Raw genomic sequence first — 27,929 nt, forward strand, 5'->3', positions numbered from 1 at the left:
CCTTGTAATTAGGCTGACTATAAAACAGGTCCTGTCAGAGCAGCACAGCCACTAATCAGCACTGGGCCGCTAGGCCAGGGCGGGGTGGGAGGAGGCAGCCCCCCTGATAACAGCCCTGAGGGCCTTGGGGTTTCAGTCCATGCTTAGATCCTGGAGGAAAGTATTTGAGAAGGAATTAAAATAACCTGCTCTAGATGGATTCCCAGCTCCCTGCCCCGTTGGGGGAGGGCAGCAGAGACAGGATGGAGCTCCATCTTCTCAGAGAGCCTGAGTGTAGATCCCCTCTGCCAGCTGACCCCACCAGGGTCCTGGGAACACTCCCCTGCCAGAGCCCAGGGCCACTTCCCGTCCGGACAGCCTCGGCACGGCTCCGGCTGGGATGGCGAGTGGCAGGCTCCCCTGGGAGAGCGCTGCTGGCAAGGGTCCCTTTGGAATCTCAGCGGCTTTCGGGCCAGCTCCTGCCGCCCTTCGTCGTGCTGAGCAGGACTCAATAGGGCCCCTCGCAGAGTAAGGCAGTGTTTGGTGTGCATCACAGCTGCATAATGGCTGCTGGTGTGCAGAGACCACGGCCTACCCTACTGACCAGTAGTGTCTCATTGTTTTGTTGGACTCCCACATCTATCTGTATCCATCTGTGGTCTCTTGTATAGTTAGATTGTAAACTCCTTGGGGCCGGGACCATCCTTTGGTCTGGGGCTGTACAGCGCCCAGCACAGAGGGGGCCTGGGCCATGACTGGGATACTCCAATATTATAAATAATAGCACTCCCCAAATGAGCCCAGTCCTTACCCCAGATCAGACCAGGATTCACCCCGGCTGCTGCTCCACTGGTGGCAGCAGCAACAGAAGCTGGAGTGTAAACAGGGCTCAGACAGCTTGTCCTGATCTGGGGAGATCGTGCAGCTCCACCCCTTTCCAGCAGCAGGAGCGACATTGGCCATGGGGCCCAAAGCCTAAACCCCTCTTGGCTGGGCCCCACCCATCCTCTGAATGAGTCACCCAACAGAGTAGGGCTGCACCGCATACGTGGTGCCCCACAGAGTCACCTGGTATGGCTCTGGGGTGCAGCTAATGGGCGAGACTAGTAGGTGTAGAAGGGAGATCCAGTGGAGAGCAACCCGCGCTGCTGGACCCTACAACCAATACTGCAAGGGAATTTGCCTTTCCTTTCTGCTCAGGGGGGTTGTGACGCTTGAGGCTTATTCTTACCTTGCCTTGTTTGTCCCTTGGACACCTCCAAGCTGTACCCCACCACTCAGAATCTGGTGATTCCCAAGAATGCCAAAAATCAGACGAGTGCCAGGTCAGAGAGAAGAGAGGTGGATTCGGGGGAGTCACTATTAGGATGTCCCTTCAGCAACAGTGGGCATCAAAACTCCCATCATGGCTTGAGCTGACCATGGACATCAGAGTTCTCTGCCAATCCTTGGGATAGCCTGAGCTCACTGGGGCATCTGAACACATACAGTGCAAGCCCTGGCTGGGATGATTTAGCTGGGGTTGGTCCTGCTTTGAGCAGGAGGTTGGACTAGATGACCTCCTGAGGTCTCTTCCAACCCTAATCGTCTATGATTCTATGTCCTTTCAGTGATATCCCTGCCAGCTTTGGAATGCTGCAGGGACCGCCCGAGGAGTAAAATAGAACACCCCAAGTTATCTACAGAAATATCACAGTGTCTCCACCCTAGGAGACCACAGGAGGCAGGGGTAGCAGGAGCCCAGCTAGGCTAGAGCCAGATTAATTGGCTGCCTGACCAGAACAACTAAACTCTGGACAAAGATCAATGGTGAACAAACCAATGAGAAGCCAGTTAATGAGGCAATCAAGGCTGCAGTGCAAGGCAAGGGACTGGCTGACTGGACATTTTCAGCATTGGCCATAACCAGAGTTCCTTGCATGTTTTGGGTGTTGGATCTGTGTACTAACCAATCAGAACTCTGCTTCTCTGAGTCTGGCAGCCAATGAGATTGCTTGTTTGTCAGGAAAGGCGCACCCATTGGCTTCCAAAGTCAAAAGCCACAATATTTGGCTGATAATAATATGCTACAATTCTCCTGAGTCTCTGCAGCTTTGAGAGAGTCATGCTGCCCTGGGCTGAAAAGCCAAATACACCAAGAGGAGCATTAAAAGCAGCCTGCAAACTAGTTACCCACATCTGTGGGGCAAATCCATTGTTGTTCTGTTAAGCTAAAATAGGCCCATTCTGTGAGAAGTCTGGGGTACCCCGTGTGCAAGGCAGAGGGGCGGAGCTGAGCAAGTGTGACTAAAGATCAAAGTTCCTTCAGGATCCCAAGGGAATATTTAATGACATTTGACAGGCCAGGAGATGGAGAAATAGTAAATTGCTCCCTGAGATCCCCACCCTGGCTCTCTCGAGGATGGGCAAAGTTCAAAAGGGGCAGAGGTGCTGTGCAGATGAGCATCATGCCCTCTGGACACTTAATCTTGCCTCGGCTTGGGGAGAGGGACTAGATTCCCTCTTCGGCCTTCCATTTCTATGATTCTCTGAACCTCGCCCCAATTCTCCAAAAGTGCACTGTCAGATTTCCATTACTTTATGCTTCCACTCATGCCAGAAACCCAGCCAAACAGCCTTCCTTGTGATCATTTGGATTTCCCATCTTTGCTCCTGAATGGAATCAAGGCACGGCAAAAATGAAAAAAAAAAAATCATGAAGGAAGAGCTTGAGATATTTTCAAACCTGAAAAATGTTTTGGGTGACGGTTCAGGTTGGTTCTTTGTTGATCAGAACCAGAGCATCCATCCCTATATGGAAATCTTCAGTATAATGAATTTTAAGTCAGAACTAAGGCTTAAGATTTTGCCATGCATATTTTTAGTAAACGTCACGGACAGGTCATGGGCAATAAAGAAAAATTCATGGAAGCCATGACCTGTCCGTGATGTTTACTAAAAATGTGCATGACAAAATGGGGAGCTGCAAGTTCCCCACACCACCCAAGGGTGCCTGGGTCGGAGCTGCAGGGTCCCCACATCATCAGTGTTGCCAAGCTCAGGGCACCCCCGCTACCTGCGGTGCCTCTGGCACGGAGCTCTGGGGCACCCCTGCCGGCCGCCGCCACTGCCCTCCATGCTCCGGGGCACCCCCGCTGGCTGCGGGGCCGCGAGCTGCACGGCACCCCAGCCGCCTGTGGGGCCAGGAGCTGCAGAGCACCCCCGCTGCCAGGGGCAACTGGGAACTCGGGCCCCACAGTTCCCAGCCACCAGGAGTGGCAGGGACTCTACAGCTCCCAGGCACTGGGGCTCAAGTCACAGAAGTCTCTGGAAGTCATGGATTCTGTGACTTCCGTGACAAAGTCGTAGCCCTAGTCATAACTCAATTCGTATTAGGTAATATCTCACAAACCCATCTAGTGGGCTTGGTCCCTTAACAGGAGCTTGGGATTCGGATTCAAACACCCAGCCCTTTCCCTCCTTGGGCATGCCCCTGTATTCACTAGCCTCCCAGATCTAGTCCCGACATGTACATTGCAACTTGGGCCTCCCAGGGTGCAAAGGAGAGGGCAGGCCTGGATTAAGGCCTAGGTTCTACAGGCCCATGTTTAGCCCCTCGAGCCCTTGGAATCACATGATCACAACAGAATCTGAGATTTCATTAAGAAGAATAGTCAGTTTCTAGCCCTTCTGATTGGGAAGTTTGAAATCAGGACCTAAGAGTAACCGAGTAACTATACCACATTTCCATTAGCCATTAGAAACTGCCACACATAGAGAGACTTATGATTTGTGAAGTTATTTAATCACTTAAATAGTAACAACCAAGGTTAGCATTAGACACAGTAACAAAAGAACAGGGTTCCAAGGGAAGTTGATAGCTCATGTCTCTAACACCCCATGACCAAGATCCCAGGACAAGCAAAGACCAAAGGAGAAGGAAAGGAGGAGAGGAACCACAGTGCACAGACTCAGCTAGCTTGAGCACGAGTCCATGAAATCTACCAGGATGCAAAAGGAACTATTTTCACAGCTCAGGCCACATCAAAGGGCAAGCTGTGGAATGAGTTCCGGGGCACATGACTACCTCAGTGGTGCTCTGGTTGGTGGGAGGCATTGGTTGCTCTGGTTGACAACAACAGAGGTTGCAATGTGCAGTGGTTTGGTTGGCTGGATTATACTGGATTAGCAGTGTCTTTAGGAGGCTGCTGGAGTGGCCCACGTGTGTTTCCAGGAGCCCGCGAGGCCCCTGGGTCACTTTCCATCATCTTCATTAGCGAAGAACTTGTAGTTGAAGAAGTCCATGGACTCCTGAGCAAGCTTGGAGAGGTGGATCACGCCTGTGATCGCCAGGGCGATGAGCAGCAGCGGCAGCAGCAGGCTCCACACCATCGCCAGGATGTTGTAGCATCTGGCTTTGGAGCTGAAGTGGCGAGCGGCCTCGATGTCACCAGCCACCTTCTGATCCCGCGCCTGCAACAGCCAAGCCAGGAAGGGTACAGTGAGTTAGTGACATGGCAGAGGAGGCAAAGGACGAGGCGATGCCCTCAGAGCAACACAATCGAACTACAGGCATGAGAACAGGCTGCAACCACCCACTGCAGCTCTCAGTGGCTGTCTGTCACTCACCTTACTTCCATCTGCCCCTTGCTCTGGAGCTGAGTGTTCTCTCCCTGCTCCATTCTCTCTCAACTGCTCTGTCAGCCTCATCCAGTGAGTCTAAGCAAATAACTGACACCCACTTACCAACTGGTAGCTTACCCCTCCGTTACCATACACGGCACCTCTGAATTTGGCCCACTGAGTCTCAGCTGGTGTAACTCAACATGGCGAGGGGCCAGGAGAGAGGTCTGTAGCTAGAAACATCACAGGGGACTGCAAGAATGTGTGAATTAAAGTCATTCCCATCCCACTTTAATTTATACCATCCTCCAGCTCCTTACTACTTTCAGCTCCCTTATGCATCAGTAAGCGATTTACAGCACCTCTGACCTTAGCCCACTGTCTGCCTCTTTGTGTCTCAGCTTTATCTCCATCACACACTCACTCACGCTTTCCTTTGCTATTGGCATCTGTTAGCAAATCAACTCCAAGGAGGAGCAGTGGCTCTGACTCTCTGTCAATGATCCTCAGCAGAGAGATCTGGGAACAGAACGGTTACTCTAAACCTCTCTTTCCCCCAGGTCTCTCGGAAGTGCCTCTTGCTGAACTTCATTAAATCCATTCCCAGCAGTTTAGGATATACCCCTCCCCCATTCCTGAACAGAGCAGATTCCCAGCGGCAAGGTGTGGGATATGGAGGAGTCCCTCCACATGGATCATGGTCCCCGGGCAGCCTCTGGAGTAGAGAAGTCAGTCCCCAGAACCTCATCCAATACTGGTGGCACTAATTATGGGATAACAGGAAAGTGTGATTGCCAGCACAGCTCGCAGCCTCATTGATGTGTAGGAATCTAGCTGGGGATAGTAGCTTAGATGATACACATCAGCCTCAGACAGCATGAAGACGTGGTGCTTAAGGATGCTGCACCAGCTCAGTGTGCTCACATCATTCCTGATGCTCTTTACACAGACACTGCAGTCAGCTATCCTGCCCCATCACTGCCCTTTCAGACCCAGCCACTGAATCAGGAGGCTCAGGCAGTCTGTCTTGGAAATGCCAGAGCAGCTGTCATGGAAAGTTGTATTTTTCACAGTATCTTTCCTTTTTAAAAGTAGAATTCCAGCTAGTGGGCAGCACTGGGCTAATGTCCTCTGCTAGGACAGTGCTAACAAGGTGAGATTTAGGGCGGACGCAAACTGAAGCCAGCTGCTTCAACTTTCTACTGGGTCACAGTAGTGCCAGTAGGGCGGTACCCTCCAGTACACAGTACCGGCAAGAGATTTTTAGCAGGTACTGGGTACCAGAAAGACTTGGGGCCAACCCCTCCCCTTCCACAGGGAGGGTGGTCATAACATTCTTCCAGCATCTCCTAGATTTTTCACATCACTTCCTGATTTTAGGGTGTATTACAACTCAGAGCACAGAGAGAGATCCCAGAATCTCTAGGTAACCTGGGTGAAGTCTATAATTCCTACCAGAGTCCCTGGGAAATCCCAGCATCTCTAGGTCAACCCAAGAGAACTGGAGTGAATCATTCTTACTAGAGACGCCTGGGAAGGAGGCTCCATGTAAAACTAGATGCACTGAGATGTAACTTCCTAGCCAAGTCCCCTAGGAAATCCTGGAATCGCCAAGTGACTGGGAGACATGGACACGAAAGGGTCCATTTCTGCACTAAGGAGCCAGCCTCTATGGGCTTGTGTAGAAGAGGCAGAGTAGGGCCTGGCTGTCTTACCTTGACGGAGTAGGCAAGAGCCACTAAGCCACAGCAACAGAGGTTCATGTAGATGGTGTTGAAGATGGACCAGATCAGGTGGTCCCGGGGCACTACGGAGGGTCCAATGGTGATGACAGTGGGAGAAGGATCCTGCTTGCGGGACGTCATGGGCAGGTAGTCCTCACGAGGGTAAGACGTGTCCATGGTCCTGGAAGGTGAACTCCTCAGCTCTCCTGTGGTAGCAGCCTGTAAGGGGAGCTGGTGCAGGGCAGGTCCTTTTTATAGTCTCTGCCTCAGGCACAGCTCCATCTCCCTCTATATATAAAACAGGGAAATTATAACCCTCGCCTGGCTGTGGTTATCAGAAATGTTTGGCCAAAGCTGAGAGCAACATACTTGGGTTTGTAAGCCTGCCCTCCCCTGATTGTCTATGGAGCGCTTTTTATAGCCTCATGGGCTGAGGCCTCCCTGTCAGCCTTTTCCAGAGAACTGGGCAGCTCGAGGCACCGAGTCAGGAACCCGGCTTTGAAAGGACGTGCTGCAGATCACGAACACTGCAAAGGGCCATGGACCATACAGGACTATGCATGGCAGTTCTGTGCTATAACCCATCAGGGACAGAGAAGGAAGCTGAATGCACCGCGATGTACGTGTACAGGGCAATACAAGTGCATTGAAAGAGCTCTTTCTTCTCAAGCACTAAAAGATCAATAACTTCCCAGAGGGGATTGCATTTCCCTGCCGCCTCTGTATGTTTTTCTGGGCTTTGCAATACCCTTTGCTAAATATTCTAAAATGTATGATTCACACCCATCTACAGCTCTGAGAACCAAGGTGATGCCTCCACACCAGGAACTTCACAAATGAATCATCCACAAAAGGTAAAGCACTTTGAAATGGAGAGCTGCTGCCAAGGCTAGGGAGGGGCTGAAACAGGGCCCTAATGGAGCTAGCTTTGAAAACCGTGTCCTAGATCCTCAAAAGTATTTAGGCACCAAAGTCAATGGGAGTTAAGTGCCTAAATACCTTTGAGGATTTGGGCCCTGTGCCTACCCTGGAATGAATGCCCTGTAGAAGTGTTCTCCAAGACAGCTCCAAGGACTGTTTGAGCAAGGGGCTATTGTTCATGGCATGGGACTGAAGTACTTATATTCAAGGAGGCGATGTGAAGCCAGCATCTTCCCTCAGTTACATTGATGTAAAAGAGTAAAATCTGCCCCACAGGGTCCATTCCAGGCTGGCAGCTATCCAGGTCAACTTTTCTTCTTCCAGAGTCCAGGGCAGGTTTTTTTCCCCCTCCTGAAACCCCAGGGCTCAACCCAAGCGGTGGATAGAGCAGCTCTGATCATAAGACCAACCAGACTTCAGGAAGAGTAAAGACAAACCAGCAGCAAGTCTAATATGTCTAACATCTCTGCGCTCAGAAGTTCTGGCTATTTCAGTGTGACCTCCCAGCAAGTCACAGGAATATGTTGGTGTTGTCTTTTCAGATTTGACACAGGCCATCAGACAGCTGTCACAAGGGATTCTGGTCATTACCAAACCAGGTTGGCTACAGGTACCTACAACTCTCACAGCCGAGAGATTGCTGCCTTTCAAAGTCGTTTGCCCAGAATAAAGACTAACTGGATATTGCAGTTCAGTAGATGGGTTGCTTAGGACTCAGATGCACTCCACATATCAGTGGAAGAGTGAATGCAGGTGAGAGACAGGACGTTGGAGCGTAGATACCCGAGACAAGCACCGTAGCAATTCTACAGATTAGATGGATGGCAGTGATTCTAGTACCAGCCCTGACACAGCACAATAGGGAGAGCTTGTAGGGTTAGAGGGCACCATCCATATGACCAAGGCTCCTACAGTCACACACCTGGAAAAGGACAGAGCAGTTCACGTTAAATCCAGCCATGCTGGTAATATTGCAGGATACTTCTGATAGCTTTCTACCAGGGTCCTGGCTATAGTGCCCCTCAAGATCTGTAACAGTAACCACTGCAGTTCAGAGGGTAGCAGTTCATAGGGTCCAGGAGGTGCCTAGCACACATTGGGGTGCAGTAAAATAAATAATAATAATTGTAATGGCTATAATGGCCGAGCTTCCCCTCCTGTGTAAAGTGAATTGACTATGGCCTTTCAGAATCCAAACAGTCCTAAGAAAGCTCATATGCAGGTCTGAGCATTGTTTTATTCCCACACCAGCTTCAGATTACTTCCTTTCCTCCACTCCCTATATATACACACACACACAGAAAATCAACCTCTTAACTCCTACAATGAGTTGCACCATGCAAGAGACACAAAAGGCAATATGAAAAGTTTCTATAAATACGTTAGGAGCAAGGGAAAGATGAAGGAAAGTGTAGGTCCTCTACTTAGCCGGGAAGGAGAACTAATAAAAGATGACATCAAGGAGTCTGAAGAGTTTAATAATTATTTTGCTTCAGTCTGCACTGAAAAGATTAATTGTGACCTGATACTTAACACAATTCATGTTAACAACAAGGAGAAAGGAACACAAGCCAAAATAGGAAAGAACAATTAAAGAATATTTAGACAAGTTAGACGTATTAAAGTCGGCAGGGCCTGATGAAATTCATCACTGGGTACTTAAGGAACTAGCAGAAGCAATCTCAGAACCATTACTAATGATCTTTGATGAGAAATCATGGAGAATGGGTGAGGTACCAGATGATTGGAGAAGGACAAACATAGTATCACTCTTTAAAAATGGGAACAAACAGGACCTGGGGAATTATAGACCAGATACTGAAACAAATTATTAAAAACCGCTTTGTAAGCACCTAGGGGATAATAGGGTATAAGGAATAGGCAACATGTATTTGTCAAAAACAAATAATGCCAAACCAACCTAATTTCCTTCTTTGATAGGGTTACTGGCCTAGTGAATAGGGGGAAGCAGTACACACAATCTATCTTGATTTTAGTAAGGGTTTTTTACACAGTTTCACATGACATTCTCATAAGTGAACTAGGGAAATGTGGTCTAGATTAAATTACTATAAGGTTGGTGCAATACTGGTTGAAAGAATATACTCAAAGAGGAGCTATCAATGGTTTGCTGTCAAACTTGGGGGAGCTATCAAGTGGGGTCCCACAGGGGACTGTCCTGGATTTGGTGCTATTCAGTTCTTGAATTAATGACTTGACTCATGGAGTGAAGAGCGTGCTTATAAAATTTGTGGATGACACCAAGCTGGGAAGGGTTGCAAGCACTTTGGAGGACAGGATTAGAATTCAAAAGGACCTTGGCAAATTGGAGAATTGGATTGAAATCACTATGATGAAATTCAATAAAGACAAGTGCAAAGTACTGTACCTAGGTAGGAAAAATGAAATGCACAAATACAAAGTGGGGAATAACTAGCTAGGCAGTAGTACTGCAGAAGAGAATCTGGAGGTTTTAGTGGATCACAAATTGAATATGAGCCAACAAAGTGATGCAGTTGTGAAAAAGGCTAATATTAACTGGGGTGTATTAACTGGACTGTCATATGTAAGACATGGGAGGCAATTTCCTGCTCTGCTCAGCACTGGTGCGCCTCTGCTGGAGTACTGTGTCTCGTTCTGGATGCTACACTCTAAGAAAGATGTGGACTAATTGGAGACAGGCCAGGAGAGCAACAAAAATGATGAAAGGTTTAGAAAACCTGGTCCTGGCCTATGAGGAAAGGGAATAAAAAAAACCTGCGTCTGTTTAATGTTGTGAAAAGAAGACTGAGGGGGGGACCTGAAAAGTCTTAAAATATGTTAAGGGCTGTTATAAAGAGGGTGGGGATCAATTGTTCTCGATGTCCACTGAAGGTAGGAGAAGAAGTAATGGGCTCAATCTGCAGCAAAGGAGATTTAGATTAGATATTAGGAAAAGCTTTCTAACTATCAGGGTAGTTAGGCTCTGCAATAGGCTTCCAGAGGAGGTTACAGAATCCCCATCGTTGGAGGTTTTTAAGAACAGGCTGGACAAACACTTGTCAGGGATGGTCTAGGTTTAATTGGTCCTGCCTCTATGCAGGGGACTGGACTTGATGATCCCTTGAGCTCCCTTCCAGTCCTACATTTCTATCTCATAAGCCAAACAATGGGAACAAGTTGCAGCTAGCCAGGCCGGCAACACACTGTACCATAAACCAGAGACTGTCCCGGGAAAATGGGACACAGGGAAAGATTGGATGAGAGATGCACAATGCAAAGGCCAGGTTTCTCAAAGTAGCCTATTTCCTTTCCTTAGGTCATGTCTCCCCCATTTGGCCATTTAACCCTACAGAAAGATCCATTCCTCATTTAGGGCAATTCCCTTCCTACAGATAACAGGAAGATTTTGGTTTTGAAGTGGACTTGCTGGAGGGGGGCACCGTCTCTATTGCCAATGATGAGAAGAGAAGAGAATTTCCCCTCTGACATTGCCAGGTCTTTAGGGAAAGACGCCCATCCCCAGGTATACTTGGGGCAGTGGGATCTGCTCTTGGAAAGGCTGAAGATGGGATGAATCATTTGTAAGGCTTCGTGGTACCAAACAGGATGTAGGTGAAAAGCCAACGAGCTACATACAGAGCCTGCAGGTTTTACTTAGCAAAGTTACTGCAGGCAGAGGTGTTCTCACCACAGAGTCTAACAAACAGCTGCCGAACAACTCTGCACCGGGCTCTGACTCTTATCCTCCAACGCAAACGGAAGCAAGTGAGCCCACCACCATTCTCCGACCTGCTGTTGTGACTCAGAATGGAGGACGATCGACGTGTAGCTCTAACTCTGTTCCTGCAGCCCCTGGTGTGGTTCAAACATCGGGACTCAGGTTCCAAAAAGCCATAATATTGGCTTAAAAATCATGGGTTTTTAAAAAAAATAATACATTGGGGGTTCTTTGTTTTTGTTTTTGAGCCTTTAGGATGTTCTCAAGTCCTAGTTTTGTGATCTACTCTGCAATTGAGACGGTTAGACACTCACCTTTTTTTTAAATGAAAGTTGAGATTTCCGTGCAGTCATGTGGGCTTTAAGAAAAATACTAAATGTAAACTCCCTCCTCCCCCTCCCCCCCCCCTCCCCCACATCCTCCTTACCATAAGTGAGGCTGTGATGAAACTTACCTGGGCCTGGAGTCCCACCAGCCGTTGCTGCCCGGTTGCCAGGCAACCCTTCCTTAAGCAGAAAGGAGGCCGGAGAGATGGAACTAAAGCGGCTGCCCAGATGACCCAAAGAAGGGGAGCTCTGGTTGGTTTTTGATCCCAGGTGCCAGAGCGAGAGGAGGCAGTCACTCCTTCTGGGGTGTCAGCTGAAAGGGAAGAGAAGCAGGGAGCATATAGCTCCCTTCACTGAGTGACTGGTTTGAGAAGTTTCCCACTCCTCAGTTGGGAAACTCCGCTGAGTTGGGTCCCCAGTGGGCCTACCACACCGCTGCAAAGGCAGCGACTGCCTGACAGACAGTTCAGCTGCCTCGCTTACAGTTACTTAAGCCAGGAGGAAAAGCAGAAAGCTTATAGCTAAGCTTGTTGCCCCAGCGTGAGGCCTGGTCTACACTACAGAGTTAGGCCAACCTAAACCACCTTGCATCGATCTAACTATGGAAGCGTCTACACTTAACTTTCACTCCCACCGACGTAACTGGCCAGCTACGCTGACTTAACTCCACCTCCACAAGCGGCATAGAGTCAAGGTCGATGTAGTTAGATGGACGCAGTGTCAGCGTAGACACCGTGTTGCTTATGGCGCCTGTTACTGGCTTTCAGGAGCCTTCCCACAGTGCCCCAGACGGACAGTATAATCGATACAAGTGCTCCTGGTGATGCTGCGCAGCGCTGACACCAGGGGCTAAGTGTAGGCACACACAAGCGATGTAATCACTGCAGCTAGGGTTACCATATTTCAAGTTCCCAAATGGAGGACACTGCCAGGGGGAGGGGGAGCTGGAGGGACGCGGGTACCATGGCACCCTTACTTCTCTGCTGCTGCTGGTGGCAGTGCCGTGTGATACTATTGTTCAAGTAGGTATTAGACCTAAAAGGATGTGTTTCATGGTCAGACTTTATTAAATGCTTGTGAGCTGCTGCATGCACTAATCTCTGTATGCCATATTGTAAGGTAGTATTTGAGCAGTTGTATTGTAAGTCTCTGTGACAATGTAAATCACCCGACAGGAGAGAAACGTTAACTAGTGTAAAGTAATCTGCAACAGAAGATGTTACGTCCTGCCCAACGGCAAAGGTCCATCAACACCACACGGACTATTGTGGGACATTAAAGAGGACAAATAGATGTTTTGACAAAGCCTACATTACTTTGTCTCTCAATTTAATATCAATTTTCAATAAATTCCATTTTGGGGAAAAAATGGGGAAAAAATCTGCAATTTGACATTTTTGGAACAAAAAGTTTTGATTTTTTCATTTTGAAATGACTTTGTTTTGAAGTTTACTTTATTTTAAAAAATAAGAATACATTTTTAAAAGGGCTGAAATTGAAACAAAATGTATCGATTGACCCAAAACTTTTTTTTTTTTAATTTTGTTTTGCAAGAAATTTTGGAATTTCGTTCCTTTTTGGGACAAAGAAAAAAAATCAAAATCTTTAATTTTGGGGGGGACAGAAAATCCATTTTCCATCCAGCTCTCGTCTTGACCCACATGCTTCAGAACACCAGTTGGGGTCAAATAATAATTTCACCCATGACATAATCTTGCAGTGTCAGGCACAATCTGGAGAGTTTATGCTTCTTGCGTGTTCAAATTTAATTATGATCATATTAATAACACAAGATGCCAGATAGCTGGTTCATTTGCAATTCCATCAAAGATCATTAGTCAAAGATTAATACAGCCTGATACAGAATACAGAAAGGAATACATATGTTACCAATCCACTTCTGACTTAACTCCCCAAAACTCTTTCCTTATACATAGCTTGGGACAAAGAAATTCCATTCCCATGACTGATTTAACTGCGAGTTCTATCTTAGATGCCTCAATTTACCTCATTAATAAGCTAAAGACATCTGTGACCCATCCATTATTACCAAAACCACTTGTGACAATAAGTGGTTCTTATTGACCTAAACATCAACCAGTGGTTCATTATTTTATCAATTAGAGAACACATGTGTGATAACAGACATCCCTTGTCAATCACCAGTGGTCCCTCTCTGGACATGGGAATGCAATTCTTTACAGGTCAACAGGGTCAGAGTAAAGGATTATACACATTCAATTATTGATTACATACATTCATTCCTTTGGTCCCCCACTAAGGTTCAACCTAAGTACAAAGAACTTTTCAGTTTGATAAGTACAGAGCACTAGATTTGTAGATACAAAACACTTTGGTTTATACCCCAAAAAGGATTTTGGTTAACATATATAAAAGAATATGTATAAAAATATATAAAAGAATTGTAGCAGTTTTAGAATCTATTAACATGCTTCACTCTGAAGTCTCTGGCATTGAGACCCCAGGCTAGATGAGATTACAATATCCTTTCTCATCTGTGGCTCTTCTGCCATTTCTTGTGGGTCACTTTCTCCCCAGAGAGACCTCCCCAGTTCCCTGTCAGGCACACAGGTGGTGGACACCAAATTGATGGTCTCCTGAGTTTTGTAGATTGGTGGGCAGGACCTCACGCTCACATTCCTCCTGCCCCTCCGCTCCATTGGAGCACTGGCTCGTACCTCCGGCCCAGATCCTGTACTCCTAAGAGAAGGGGCAGGTCAGGGAGCAAACTCAAAGTCCACTTGAGAATTTTTTCCCCCAAATTCTTTTGTTGGAAGCACAATTCAGCCCTAGAGATGCACTGATTGTAGGAATGGGCCCAGGGGTGAAGAGCAGGAATGGAGCCAGGGGGTGATGGAAGCACATACCTAGCTATGGGATACTGAATAAAGGCACCCGAGTGCCCAATGCTTCTGCTTGGAAGGGGTGTGTCAGAATCTGATGTATTCAGTTATTTAGGACTCAGCCCAATTCTTCCCAGCCCTGACCCAAGGGGAGAGGGAGAAGGGAAACTCCCCACACTTTCAACACAACTGCTGCTTCTGTTTTGGAGCCCTGGAACTGGTCGCATGGGGCCTGGGTGTGCAGGGAACTAGGTGTGTGGGGACAGAATGTGCTGCTGCCAACCACTATAAGACCTTTTATTTTTAATCAGATTAACACCCGAGTGCCTTTCCCAGGCACCCCCTAGGCTCTAGGCAGGCCCCTCCACTCACGCAGGCCCCTGCTCTGCGATGCCCAGGTAGTTTTCCCACTCTAGTTCCAGTCCTAAAAGGCTCAGCCGTCCAGCTGGGCCCTGGCTAGAACACCTGGCTGTGGGTGTCAGTGACCAGAACAAAAGGGGAATTAACACAAATGAAGCATCCCCAAGCTGGGTTAAGGCTCTTGCTCTTCAGCAGGCGCTCACCGGGCTGGGGCCCTAAACTGATGAGTTCACAAGTAGAGCGGAATAGGTGAACCACATCGAGCAGGGCCAGCCCACCCTTCCTTCCTTCCAGGAGCACAAAGAGCTCCTGCCTTCAGCCAGTCCTCCCTGCAGGAGCTGCGGACTGCTCCCCTCCCCACTCTGCAACCAACTCAGCTGGGTTCTCCCATTTAAGCACCCCCCCCAATTCCAACATCTCTCAGAGGTGGGGTGGGACCAACTGGTCCCACATGTGCTCGTTAGCTCTGTGTTGCCCAGTGCATTACCCCATCACACAGATCAAGTTAAACATTTTGTCCCCTTTACACTTCTCTCTTCCCCACAGCACAGGTCGCTGCAGTGAAAAGAGCAGGTCAGAGTCTCTGCAGATGGCTTTACTGCTGTAAATACTGCCCCGGGCAAACATTATTGCTGAGTTGATATAGACAGATAAAACTGGGCCAAGGCACAAAGTTTGAATCCAGATCTAAATGCATGGGGAGTGGGGGGATGGGAGGGGAATTTGGAACCCATGTTTTGATTTGGCCCATTGTAGAATGGGGGCCAATGGCAAAGCCTGGATCCAAACTACCCCAAAGAGTGGGTGGTTCTGGTCCATCTCTAGGAACAAAGTGAGGTAGATTGGAACCTCCTCTGACCTCATCATCTAATACTCTCCGTGTCGGGTGCTGCAGAGAGGGAGGGTCACAGCAGCAGTGAATGTGGATGATTTTCAGTGCAAGAAATCCAAAAAAGGTGAACAGCTGGATCAGGCTGGAAGAGGAACAAGTAGGTAGTGGCCAATTCCATGGCCACAGTGCATGGAGCAGAGGAGCGGGGGCCCGCGCAGATTTGAAATGAGGGTGATCACATAACTAGCATCAAAGCTACAATGGTGCTATTAATGAGTCAATTTTTGAACTCATGACCAGTTGTGAATTTCCATCACAGCATGAATAGCCAGCAGCGTGTCGTTTCCTCGCCATTTGGGTTATCTTCCAATCCCTTCTCTGAATGCCTGGCTGGCGTCAGTCCCAGGAACTTCATTAAACAGATGCTGCTAAGGTCTCAAAAAGAAAAATAAAAGAACCACAGCAATAGCAACTACCACCAGCAGTGACCCGATGATGTTTAACACCTTGGCGGTGGTGCCATAGCTCCGAGCACCTTCCAGGTCCCCCAGTACTTTCCGATCTCGGGCCTGGAAAAGAAAACAGGAGCATGGGAAAAATGAGAGCGAGTCAAGAGGGTGGGAGAATTTTTATTAACTGCTTAACCCCTTCTGTACCAAGCTAAAGCACCCACAGCCCATGCACCATCTTATTGAGCTATAGGGAACTCCCTGACTTCTGCAGCAGAAAGAGAAGAAGCCAGAGTTCAAAGGGAGCTAGTTCAGGTGTTTATTCATTGAGGTTTCACTAGGAATGTAGAAAATACAAGAGGCAGCTTTGCGAAAGAGCCAGGATTTCAGAGAGCACGGCTTGTGCAGAGCATTCCATATCACGCAGTTCATGGCCTTTTGTAAATATGCAGCTCCTCTGCATAATGATCATTAGTATAATGGTGCTTGTTTGCATGCTGGTCCCACCCATCTGCGCTAGAGCCTCGATTCACTATGGTTCTGTTTTACAGTGCCATCTTTATCTAATAAGGAAACAAAGGGAGGGGTGGAAGTTTAAATAAGCAACAAAAGCATGACCACAAGATGGTGCTATAGCCTAACAGCATGAATGGTTAATATGAAACAGGCAATTTTCATTTGAGCAACCACATCTGTTGACTATATACTTATGCAGTCATGGGGGGATTAATAAACTGTTGATTAGTTAAAAGCCCCAGGTGCCCTGATTTGAGAGAGGATGTCCAAGGTAAAAGCTGCCCTCAAAAGTACCTGCTCCTAAAATTGAGTTCTGTGTAACTAGAAAGCTTGTCTCTTTCACCAACAGAAGTTGGTCCAATAAAAGATATTATCTCACCCACCTTGTCTCTTTAGTCCTAAAATTAGTAAGCTAATGCTTCCTGGACTCAATAAAAAGGGGTTATCCTAACTGAATTGCATTCCCACATTCACTATAACACATCAAATAGGCAAATCTGGTTTGTTGGATTTCAGCGTTAAAATCTAACTGGCACTTGGGCAAATGCATAAAATTGACCCCCATTTCCACTGATATAAATATATAACCCCCTGCAAAGACGTGAAGCCCCAGCAGTGAGAGCAACCACTCTGTGCCCACGGTGCGGTGGGGTTAGGGTAAGCAGATGTCCTGATTTTATAGGGACAGTCCCGATTTTGGGGTCTTTTACTTATATAGGCTCCTATTACCTCCCACCCCCTGTCCCGATTTTTCACACTTGCTGTCTGGTCACCCTAGGTGGGGTACAACTAGAAATAACAGGGTGCCACTGAGCAAAGGAAGATGCAGTAGATCAGAAAAATGACTCCCTAATGGGAGGTGTGCCCGTATCACCTGGAATATGTAAAACTACCCTGTGAGATATGTATGAGGTGGAAAACATGGCATTGTCAGAGGAGAGGGACAAAATGACCTAAAAGGGGTGTTTTCCCACCTCTGATGTCTGTGAATGGTTTGCTATCCTGACAAAGGCTGACTGAAGACCTAGCATGGGGAATCCTTAAGCCTGCTAAAAAGTCCCACTTGTGACAGGAAATCCTGTTACTAATTGTCATTATAAACTAGCCTCTAGAGCCAGCGCCATGGACCAATTGTGCTAGGCCCTGTACAAATACGCTGGATGCCCTAAACACAGTGTAAATGTTATATTGTGTGTAAGTCACGACAGTATAGAAAGAAAACTGGAGAGACAGACAGGGGAGCATGATAATGCTGTTTCCTCAATGATAAATATTGAATTTCTTTTTTTCCTTGGTGCACCTCAGGTGTTCGTTGTTCTTGCAGAGGACCAGACCTCAGAGAGCCTGACCAGACACTACTAAGGAAAAACAAGTGCACAGTTTCTAAAACTTTGGGAGTATGTAGTTTGCAATTTCCTAAAGCTGGCCCAGCTGTACACACAGCAGTCCACATTCTACGGCATGCTTGGTTTGCATGCGCTCTCCCTGGCACAGCACACCCATGTGTTCCTCTGTGGGTCATTCTATACTCCAGCTGCAAGGAGCCCTTTACTCCCCACTCGAGCGGGGGTTGAGTCTCTTATTGTGGAAAATGGAGCCAGTTAATTCCTAGGGCAGACTGTCTACATCCCAAGCTGAGCCCTCACTTACTAGAGTGTTGAGCATCCAAACCAGCCTGCAGAGAAGCTGAAGTGCGTCTCTTGCACAGTGGTTTGGTGTTCCTATTGCCCTGTCCCACGGATCATTCCCATCCAGGTCTCAGTCTGAACACTAGAATAGCACATCTCTTTGGAGCACTAATGTGGGGCACCATTCCCCCTGCTACCCCCCACACCAGAGGCAATGCAGGGAGCACTGAGCAAGTGCCCCAGACATGCCAGGTGCCCCCAGGGATCGGGCTGCTGGGGGCACCAGGTGATCCGAGGGGGATCCGGGTGCTGGGGGCACCGGGGGATCTGGGCGGGCTGGAGAGATCGGGGGACTGGGGGCACCGGGGGGATCTGGGGGGGATCCGGGCGCTGGGGACATCGGGGGGACCTGAGGGGATCTGGGGGCACCGAGGGGTCCGGGCGGGCTGGAGAGATGGGGGCACTGGGAGCGATCCGGGCGCTGGGGGACCTGGGGGGGGGATCTGGGCACTGAGGGACCTGGGAGGGGGGATCCGGGCGCTGGGGGCACTGGGGGACCTGGGGGGGGGGATCCGGGCACTGGGGGACCTGGGGGGGGGAGATCCGGGCGCTGAGGGCACTGGGGGACCTGGGAGGGGGGATCCGGGCGCTGAGGGATCTGGGAAGGGGGATCTGGGCGCTGGGGGCACGGGGGGACCTGGGCTGGGGGGATCCGGGCGCTGAGGGACCTGGGAGGGGGGATCCGGGCGCTGGGGGCACTGGGGAACCTGGGACGGGGGATCCGGGCGCTGAGGGATCTGGGGGGGGGGAGATCTGGGCGCTGGGGGCACTGGGGGACCTGGGAGGGGGGATCCGGGCGCTGAGGGACCTGGGACGGGGGATCCGGGCGCTGGGGGCACTGGGGGACCTGGGAGGGGGGATCTGGGCGCTGAGGGACCTGGGACGGGGGATCCGGGCACTGGGGGCACTGGGACGGGGGATCCGAGCGCTGGGGGCACTGGGGAACCTGGGACGGGGGATCCGGGCGCTGGGGGACCTGGGACGGGGGATCCGGGTACTGAGGGACCTGGGGGGGGGGATCCGGGCGCTGGGGGAACTGGGGGCGGATCCGGGCGCTGGGGGCACTGGGGGACCTGGGGGGGGGGGGATCCGGGCGCTGAGGGACCTGGGAGGGGGGATCCGGGCACTGGGGGACCTGGGAGGGGGGATCCGGGCGCTGAGGGACCTGGGAGGGGGGATCCGGGCACTGGGGGACCTGGGACGGGGGATCCGGGCGCTGGGGGACCTGGGAGGGGGGATCCGGGTACTGAGGGACCTGGGAGGGGGGGATCCGGGCGCTGGGGGAACTGGGGGCGGATCCGGGCGCTGGGGGCACTGGGGGACCTGGGGGGGGGATCCGGGCGCTGAGGGACCTGGGAGGGGGGATCCGGACACTGGGGGACCTGGGATGGGGGTCCGGGCGCTGGGGGACCTGGGGGACCGGGGTGGGGGGATCCGGGCGCTGTGGGCACTGGGGGTCCTAGGGGGGGGGATCCGGGCGCTGGGAGCACTGGGGGTCCTGGGGGGGGGATCCGGGCGCTGGGGGCACGGGGCGGGGCGGATCCGGGCGCCGAGGGTCCGGCCCGGCTCTCACCTTGATGGAGAAGACGAGCGCGGGGAAGCCCAGGCAGCCCAGGCAGGCCAGCTTCTGGCACAGCAGGACGTTGAAGAGGGACCAGAGCACGAAGTCGCGGGGCTGCTCGGCGGGGAAGCCCTGCGGGGCGCCGGGGTAGGGGGGAGGCAGGCCCCGGGGCTGCAGGTCGATGCTCAGGGTCTGCTCCTTGCACGCCATGGCCGGGCGCTGCGAGTGCGGCTCTGAGCGCGGCTGGAACCGGGCGACTCTGGAGCGGGGCGGGCGGAGACAGGAAACGTGACTCCGAAAATGAAACCGCCCCCCGCCCCAGCACAAACTCCCTGAACACCCCCCGCCCCGCACAGAGCCACCCGCTCCTGCCCCCCAACACCTCCCCCCGCACAGAGCCACTCCCAGCCCCCCCGAACAGAGCCGCCCCCCTGCCCCTCAGAACCTCCCCGCACAGAGCCGGCCCCCAGAACCCCCAAAGACAGAGCCACCCCCCCCCGCCTCCCAGCCCCCCCCCCCCTAACAGAGCCACCCCCCTGCCCCCAGAACCCCTACACACAGAGCCACCCCCTGCCTCCCAGCCCCCCCGCACAGAGCCGCCCCCCTGCCCCTCAGAACCTCCCCGCACAGAGCCGGCCCCCAGAACCCCCAAAGACAGAGCCACCCCCCCCGCCTCCCAGCCCCCCCACCCTAACAGAGCCACCCCCCTGCCCCCAGAACCCCTACACACAGAGCCACCCCCTGCCTCCCAGCCCCCCCGCACAGAGCCGCCCCCCTGCCCCTCAGAACCTCCCCGCACAGAGCCGGCCCCCAGAACCCCCAAAGACAGAGCCACCCCCCCCGCCTCCCAGCCCCCCCCACCCTAACAGAGCCACCCCCCTGCCCCCAGAACCCCTACACACAGAGCCACCCCCTGCCTCCCAGCCCCCCCAAACAGAGCCGCCCCCCTGCCCCTCAGAACCTCCCCGCACAGAGCCGGCCCCCAGAACCCCCAAACACAGAGTCACCCCCCCCCGCCTCCCAGCCCCCCCGAACAGAGACACCCCCAGAACCCCCAAACAAGAGCCACCCCCCTCCCAGCCCCCCCACCCTAACAGAGCCACCCCCCTGCCCCCAGAACCCCTACACACAGAGCCACCCCCTGCCTCCCAGCCCCCCCGAACAGAGCCACCCCCCTGCCCCTCAGAACCTCCCCGCACAGAGCCGCCCCCTAGAACCCCGAAACACAGAGCCACCCCCCCGCCTCCCAGCCCCCCCGAACAGAGACACCCCCAGAACCCCCAGACAAGAGCCACCCCCCCTCCCAGCCCCCCACCCTAAGAGAGCCACCCCCCTGCCCCCAGAACCCCTACACACAGAGCCACCCCCTGCCTCCCAGCCCCCCCGAACAGAGCCGCCCCCCTGCCCCTCAGAACCTCCCCGCACAGAGCCGCCCCCCAGAACCCCCAAACACAGAGCCACCCCCCTGCCTCCCAGCCCCCCCGAACAGAGACACCCCCAGAACTCCCAGACAAGAGCCACCCCCCCCAGCCCCCCCACCCTAACAGAGCCACCCCCCTGCCCCCAGAACCCCTACACACAGAGCCACCCCCTGCCTCCCAGCCCCCCCGCACAGAGCCACCCCCCAGATCCCCCAAACACAGAGCCACCCCCCCTGCCTCCCAGCCCCCCCGAACAGAGACACCCCCAGAACCCCCAGACAAGAGCCACCCCCCCTCCCAGCCCCCCCACCCTAACAGAGCCACCCCCCTGCCCCCAGAACCCCTACACACAGAGCCAACCCCCTGCCTCCCAGCCCCCCTGCACAGAGCTGCCCCCCAGAACCCCCAAACACAGAGCCCCCCACGCCTCCCAGCCCCCCCACCCTAACAGAGCCACCACCCTGCCCCCGGAACCCCTATGTTGAGGACCCCAGGGCATGGCCATTAGTGAAGTCGAGGGGATGGAAGGCCATAAGGGTTGAGGAAGTCTCCCTGCTCTAGGCCTGAGGGCTTCTTGTCAACCCCCCTTAACGGAGCTCAGGCCTGGCTGGTTTGAGTAAGCTCTTTTGCTCTTAAAACAATGTTGCAGTCGCAGATAAACGCCTTATAGTGTAAGGTTTGCTGACGCCAAGTTAAAGATAACAGGAGGAGATTGTTACAAGGCCAGACAGAATGTGCTGGTTGTTTAAGTTGCTAGAAATGCTTATTAAAGGTTGCAGGAAATAAACATTGTTGTAACCCATATAAGGAAGGCAGAGCATTTGTGCAAAGCTTTGATTGGCTGATGTGTAGTGCAGTAGCATTAAGGAATATAAAAGTGTGTCTAATGACCTGCTCTGATGTGCAGGATTTGAGATTTTGAGTAAAAATGCGGGTGGGAAATGAAGAAATAGATTTTTTAGTGGACTCTGGAGCGGCACGAACTGCTGTAAATCAACCCCTTCGGTTGCCAGTAGCAGACTCCCTCACTGTGACAGGAGCCACAGGCAAAGATACCAAGCAAATCTCTTAGAGAACCCCGGGGTCACGCTGCAGCCTTGTCCATCCCTTAACCCTGCCACCCTCTTACCAGAAACTAAAAAACAGAAATATGACTGTTTAAAAATCATAAATGCCCAATATTCTAGCCGCCCGGACTTAAAGAATGTGCCCCTCCCAAATTCAAATTATAAGTGGTACACTAATGGTAGCAGCATGGTAAATAAATGGGCAAAAAAGGGCGGGTTATGCTATTGTAACCCTCAATAACACCGTAAAAGCTAAAAGTTTTCCCGCTGGGACCTCTGCCCAGCTGGCTAAGCTAGTGGCCCCGACCCGTGCACTCGAACTGTCCAAAAAAAAACGGGTCAATATTTTCACTGATTCCAAATATGCTTTTGGTGTGCTGCATGCCCATGCCGGTCTATAGAAACAAAGGGGAATGCTGACAGGCCAAGGCTCCCCAGTAAAACATGGGCCCCAAATTCACCGGCCTCTAGAGGCAGTGCAACTCCCCTTAAAAGTGGCAGTGGTACACTGTAAGGCCCATCAAAAAAAGAATCAAAATGTAACCAGGGGTAATGCCAGGGCAGATAGAGAGGCGAAGCATGCTGCCACCCTGATGTCCCCTCAGTCTGAGAACACCTATATGCATGCCCTTATCCCATCAGTGGGGGAGCTCCTGACCCCTCAGTATTCTGGGGAGAAGAAACAGCTAGCTGACAAACTTGGTCTCCAGGAAAAGGAGGGATGGCTTCATTCCCCGGAAGGGAAAGTCTGATGTGCAGGATTTAAGATTTCTCTCCCTGTACCTTTCTTTAAAATTCCAAATAAACTTTACTACTTCTCCACCCCATTGTAATTATTGGGTAACGCACACCAGGCAATGAACCCCTGCTGTTGCTTGCCTCAGGCACGCTGTGCCGGCAACACCTACACACAGAGCCACCCCCCTGCCTCCCAGCCCCCCTGAACAGAGCCACCACCCTGCCCCTCAGAACCTCCCCACACAGAGCCGCTCCCCAGAACCCCCAAACACAGAGCCACCCCCTGCTTCCCAGCCCCCCCACCCGCACAGAGCACCCCCTCCTGCCCTCCAGAATACCCACACACAGAGCCACTCCCCTGCCTCCCAGGCCGACCACCCTACCCCCCAACACCTCCCCCGCACAAAGCCACCACCCTGTCCCCCAGGATCCCCCTGCACCCCTTCCTATCCCTGCCCCCCCTGTGGGTGGGGGGGTGTCTCATCATGCTGGAGAAGATCAGTGCAGGGCAGCTCACACAGCCCAGGAGAGTGATCTCCTGGCACAGCAGGATGTTGCAGAAATGGACCAAAGCACAAAGTCCGGGGGCTGGAAGCCCCACCTGGGGCCAGGGTAGGGGGCAGCCACGCCTGCTCACGGCCTGCAGCTTAGAATCCATTGCTGGGTGGTGCGGGGCCTGAGTGTGGCGGGACTTGGGAGGTTCTGGAGGGAGGGGCTGGGGGAGCCCAAGTGGCGGAGTCAGGAAACTAAATTCAGGGAGCCACCCCCAGGACAGAGCCAGGCCCTATACACCCCTTCTGCCCCCAGGAGGGATCTTCCTCTTTACTTCACCATCTAGATCTGCCCCTGCTCCCCCCACCAGATAGGCTGGTAGGAGGGGGCAGCTCTTTGGCAACCCATCCTCACCACCACTTGCCACCCCAACCTCCTTTAGAGACCCCACACTCCCTGTCTCTCCTTTCTTCCCAGCCTCTCCCCTCCATGCATCCCTTCTGCTCTACTCCCTCCTCTATCAGCCTCCCCCACCCCTAGGAATGTCAGCCCTATGGAGAGGATACACAGAAGAGACAACGCTGGCTAAGGAGCTAGCCTTGAAAATGCTGAGCGGATTAGCTGCATTACTGTAGCGCCATGGGGCCCTAGTCCTAGACCAGTCCTAGACCTTGCACAGAACTACAAGAAGGTCCCTGCCCCAAGAGACTCACAGTTTAAGGGGTCTACAGTCTAGGGGCCTAACTGCGCGAGTGCTGTGTAAAGTGGAACAAAGCGCAGGGGTTAATATGTCAGCACAACCACCAAGTCACTGACAACTAGCAGAGAAACAGGAAGAGGTCGACGGCTAGAACACAGTGAGATTTCATCACAATAAGCCTGTAGGATGTTTCCACATTCATGTATGGGGAAAATATCAGCCTCTGGGTTAGGGAGAGAGATCACAAATAGCCACTGGATAAAGGTCTGGAAAGCAACTCCCACACTGAGAAAATCACTTCCCATTGCTATTTGATTGGCCCCACCTCCTAGCCTGCTGAAATAACATTTAGGAACATAAGGCTGGCTCTAATGCAGCAGTTACTTCCAGTCTTCAGTTTATTGAAAACCCAGCCCCTCCGGGGTTTCGAAACCCGTGGGCACTTCCCGGTCTTTTTAATTTTTCATGGGGGAGAGCTAGCTCAGTGGTTTGAGCATTAGCCTGTTAAACCCAGGGTTGTGAGTTCAATCCTTAAGGGGGCCATATTGGGATCTGGGGCAAAAATTGGGGATTGGTCCTGCTGTGAGCAGGGGGTTGGACTAGAAGACCTCCTGAGGTCCCTTCCAACCCTGATATTCTATTCTATGAAGAATTGCCATATTGAATTTGGCTAATTGTCCATCTCGTTCAGTGTCCCATTTCTGACATTGGCAGCTGCACTAGAGGAAGTTACAAGGAGGCTTGTACTGAGCCGTTGTATGTAATAAGCTACCCACCCCTAGGTAAAATGTCTTCCTAGCCACAGGCAAGTAGGGATATGCCCTGAAGTATTGTTGCATTTCTCACTTGTCTCATTTAATATGAAAGTAGGAGTGTTCTAATGTGGAATCCCTCTTCTGATCCTGCTAATCTCTTTACCTCAATAACATTTTAGCATCAGAGAGTTTAAGGCCAGAAGAGACGACCGGACCATCTAGTCTGACCTCCCCTATCACAGGCCAAGTCCACCCAGCACCCGCACACTAAACCCAGCAACTGCAATTAGATCAGAGAATTATAGCCCACAGGAGACTAGACTATTGTGTGCCAAAAGCAGAGAACCGGAGGCCCGAGGTGCACCAATGGCTGAGGCACCTGCAGTGGTATGGAATTAAGTGAGATACACCCAGATAATCTGGCGTATGACCTGCACCCACCCACTGTAGAGGAAGCTCAAAAAACCCCAAGGTCTCTGCCAATCTGACCTGGGGGAAGATTCCTTCCCAACCCTACATATGGCAATCATTTTGACCCTGAGCAGGTGAGCAAGACCCACCCAGCCAAACACCTGAGAGAGAGCATGCTCGTTGCCACCTGAAAGCCCTGGCCCACCGGCTCAGTTTCCCATCTCCAGCTGTGGTCATCCCTTCAGAGGAAGAAGATACAAAACAAAACAAAACAAAACTCTCTCAGAATACACTGTGGGGGATCCCTTCCTCATCACTGCCAGTGGCCAGCTGAAACCCTGAAGTATGACCTATAGGAACATAGGACGTAAATCAGAAGTGAGCCCCAGGGCTCTTGTGGCCGCATGTTCCACAGGTTAACGGTGTGCAGCAAAAACATTTCCAGATCAATGGAAAATATAGAGAAAGCAGATACCTTTAAAAAAGTTATCAGAATGTGCCTCGAACATGTGCTACCAGTTCTGCGGAAAACAAACCCCGAAATTCTCCCTGAGCAACTGGATGAAATTACATGGGGGCGGGAGGAATCCAGAACTGTTAGGCCAGTGCATTGAGCCCCCAGATAAGGCATGGCTGTGAAGTGGAAATGGAACGCACCTCTGACCATTACAATAGTGTGTGGGCAGGGCTTGGGATGGAAAAACCTACCCAAGCCAAGATCTCCACAGCTGAATGTCATAGTTTAGTTAATGTTCATCTGGTTGGAGAGAACAAGGCCAGCCACAAACAACTTTTAGAAGAAAATCTGTGGCTACGTAATGGTCCCTCCCTCTTGGGTCCCGAGGGAGGGTAGTACTGGAGTGCCAATGAGAAGCGCACTCAGGAAAGTAACTCAAATACTTTCCTGATGGACTGTTTTTTTCTCTAAATGGACAACCTATCCTAAATTCTCAATTACTGAGGGACAATCTTCACTCATTGATATATTTTGCTTTCTGCCACCAACTCTCTGTATAACTTTTTTCATCAGTAATGTACCCAAATGCATGGATACTAGATATCTAAACTGTATTCTTAAATTCATTCACCTAAATTTTGGTTATTGCTGATTATGCACTATATGTATCTTATGACTTTAAAAACAAACTTTGTATTTGTGGATAATCTAAGCACTATACCCAGATGTACAGACACTCTTTTCTCAACCTATGTATTATATAATTTTTTTAACATTAGCTTTAATAAAAATTTTCATCTAGCTGGAGCCAGGCATGAGCTTGTAACAAGAATCAGCTCTTATTTCGGAACCCCAAGAACTGAAGGATGATGGATGTAGGGATTTGGTTTGACCCATTATAGAGGAGGGCCAGACAAAAAATTCCAGTCAGCATGCAAGCTCCCCTCCTCACTCTTTGGCTGGGGGGTGGGAATTCCAATTTAGCTTTCTGGGAACAGCTGCTGCACAAACCATCTATTCAAACATTGGGCGATCTTTTTCAGTTTAACCTTAACTCGGAATGTCCTGGCTCTCCACGTTGAGAACTGAACTGTTCTTCCAGGATGTTGACATGCTCCCAAGTGTAACATGCTCTGACCCTTAACTCCATCTTAAGGAAATTTTGGTCTAGGAATTTGTTTACTTTTTCATAAACTGACAGGAAGTGTGTCGTCACAGCTGGGTCACTGCTTCCCGCCCTCTGCAGAGCTTTGTCGCTCCAAATGTTCTTCCTCCCCTCCCCCTTATATTTCCTAATGAAATCCATGAGGAAGGGAGGGCCATAGTTCTGAGCCATGCTCATGGCTTCTACACTCACTCATCCCAAGTTCACCCTCCAGTATACCAACCCACTGATCTGACAGCTCTGCCGGCTGCCGTCAGCCACAGCTGCTCCTGCGGTGCTCCCACACTCCAGAGAGTTTCCTTTTTGTCACCACCAGGGTCATAACTGGGCCTACAAACTGACCCCACTTGTGAGCGCCACTGTGAAAAGTGAGTTAAAGGTCATTAAAAGTTACAGTAAGCCTAGAATAATAAACGTTGGTGGGAAAAGGTGCCAGAGGGAGACAGCCAGACCGAACTAGTTCAAAGGAAAAGGCAAAGGGATGTAATTCAAGGAGAGTGCGAAGATCACGCCTGGTAAACAAGAGGAGTGTGGAACTGGAAATCAATGCCCCAATATTGGCAGGTCAGACATCCGACCGAACTGGTGGGCAGAATAACGAGGGGATGGGCGATCCCACCAATCACACCCCGTTGGGGTCCTCCCAATGTGGCTAGGGACGGGGGCATTGAGTAGAGGTGAAGCAAGCACACTCACCGATTGAACAAAGGGGAAGGTGCAGGGTTCATCCAGATGGCTGCCACCCCCACCATTTCCTGGGACCCAGCCTGACACCCTTGTTCCATTCTCATCCTCATTCTGAGATGTTCTGACCAGAGCTGGCCACAGAGAAGGGACCCAGCTGACAACATCACCTGCACGGGCTTTGGCTAAATCCCATCCCCCACCTGGGTGTGTGACTTTGTCTTTCCTCCTTCCTCCCATGTGTCCTTTTCCTTCTCTACCTTATGTCTTCTCTTGCCAATCCCTCTCCGTTTTCCTTCTGTCTAATGGAAGCCTGACTTCGTTTGCCAGGCCTGCCTGTTCACAACACTGCTGGGACCAGACAGAGGCTACTAAATGCAGTGCCCTGAACAGCCGGATAAGGTACAAGTTTGCCAAGTCTCAGAGTGGCTGCTGAGACCACGTGATGTGTTTTTCCATCAGTGAGGTTGCAAGTGAAAAAAACAACAGCAGCTGCATTTTCTCTCTCTGCTGTTCT

The 27,929-nt window shown here is 51.3% G+C and overlaps 2 protein-coding genes across 2 annotated transcripts; both read right to left on the minus strand.

Annotated features, from left to right (window-relative positions):
- Nucleotides 1-4,037: 4,037 nt before the first annotated feature.
- Nucleotides 4,038-6,524, minus strand: IFITM5 (interferon induced transmembrane protein 5). Its single transcript, XM_007056726.3, has 2 exons — nucleotides 6,297-6,524; nucleotides 4,038-4,431 (listed from the first exon to the last, which is right to left on the minus strand). The coding sequence occupies exons 1-2, from the start codon at nucleotides 6,480-6,482 to the stop codon at nucleotides 4,213-4,215; spliced, it is 405 nt and encodes a 134-aa protein (XP_007056788.1). The 5' UTR covers nucleotides 6,483-6,524; the 3' UTR covers nucleotides 4,038-4,212.
- A 6,469-nt stretch (nucleotides 6,525-12,993) lies between these two features.
- Nucleotides 12,994-27,797, minus strand: LOC119566388 (dispanin subfamily A member 2b). Its single transcript, XM_037899491.2, has 3 exons — nucleotides 27,673-27,797; nucleotides 19,535-19,781; nucleotides 12,994-15,877 (listed from the first exon to the last, which is right to left on the minus strand). The coding sequence occupies exons 2-3, from the start codon at nucleotides 19,730-19,732 to the stop codon at nucleotides 15,737-15,739; spliced, it is 339 nt and encodes a 112-aa protein (XP_037755419.1). The 5' UTR covers nucleotides 19,733-19,781; nucleotides 27,673-27,797; the 3' UTR covers nucleotides 12,994-15,736.
- Between the last annotated feature and the right edge of the window lie 132 nt (nucleotides 27,798-27,929).

This window comes from Chelonia mydas, chromosome 6 (genome assembly GCF_015237465.2).
Source record: "Chelonia mydas isolate rCheMyd1 chromosome 6, rCheMyd1.pri.v2, whole genome shotgun sequence".
Classification (NCBI taxonomy): domain Eukaryota; kingdom Metazoa; phylum Chordata; order Testudines; family Cheloniidae; genus Chelonia; species Chelonia mydas.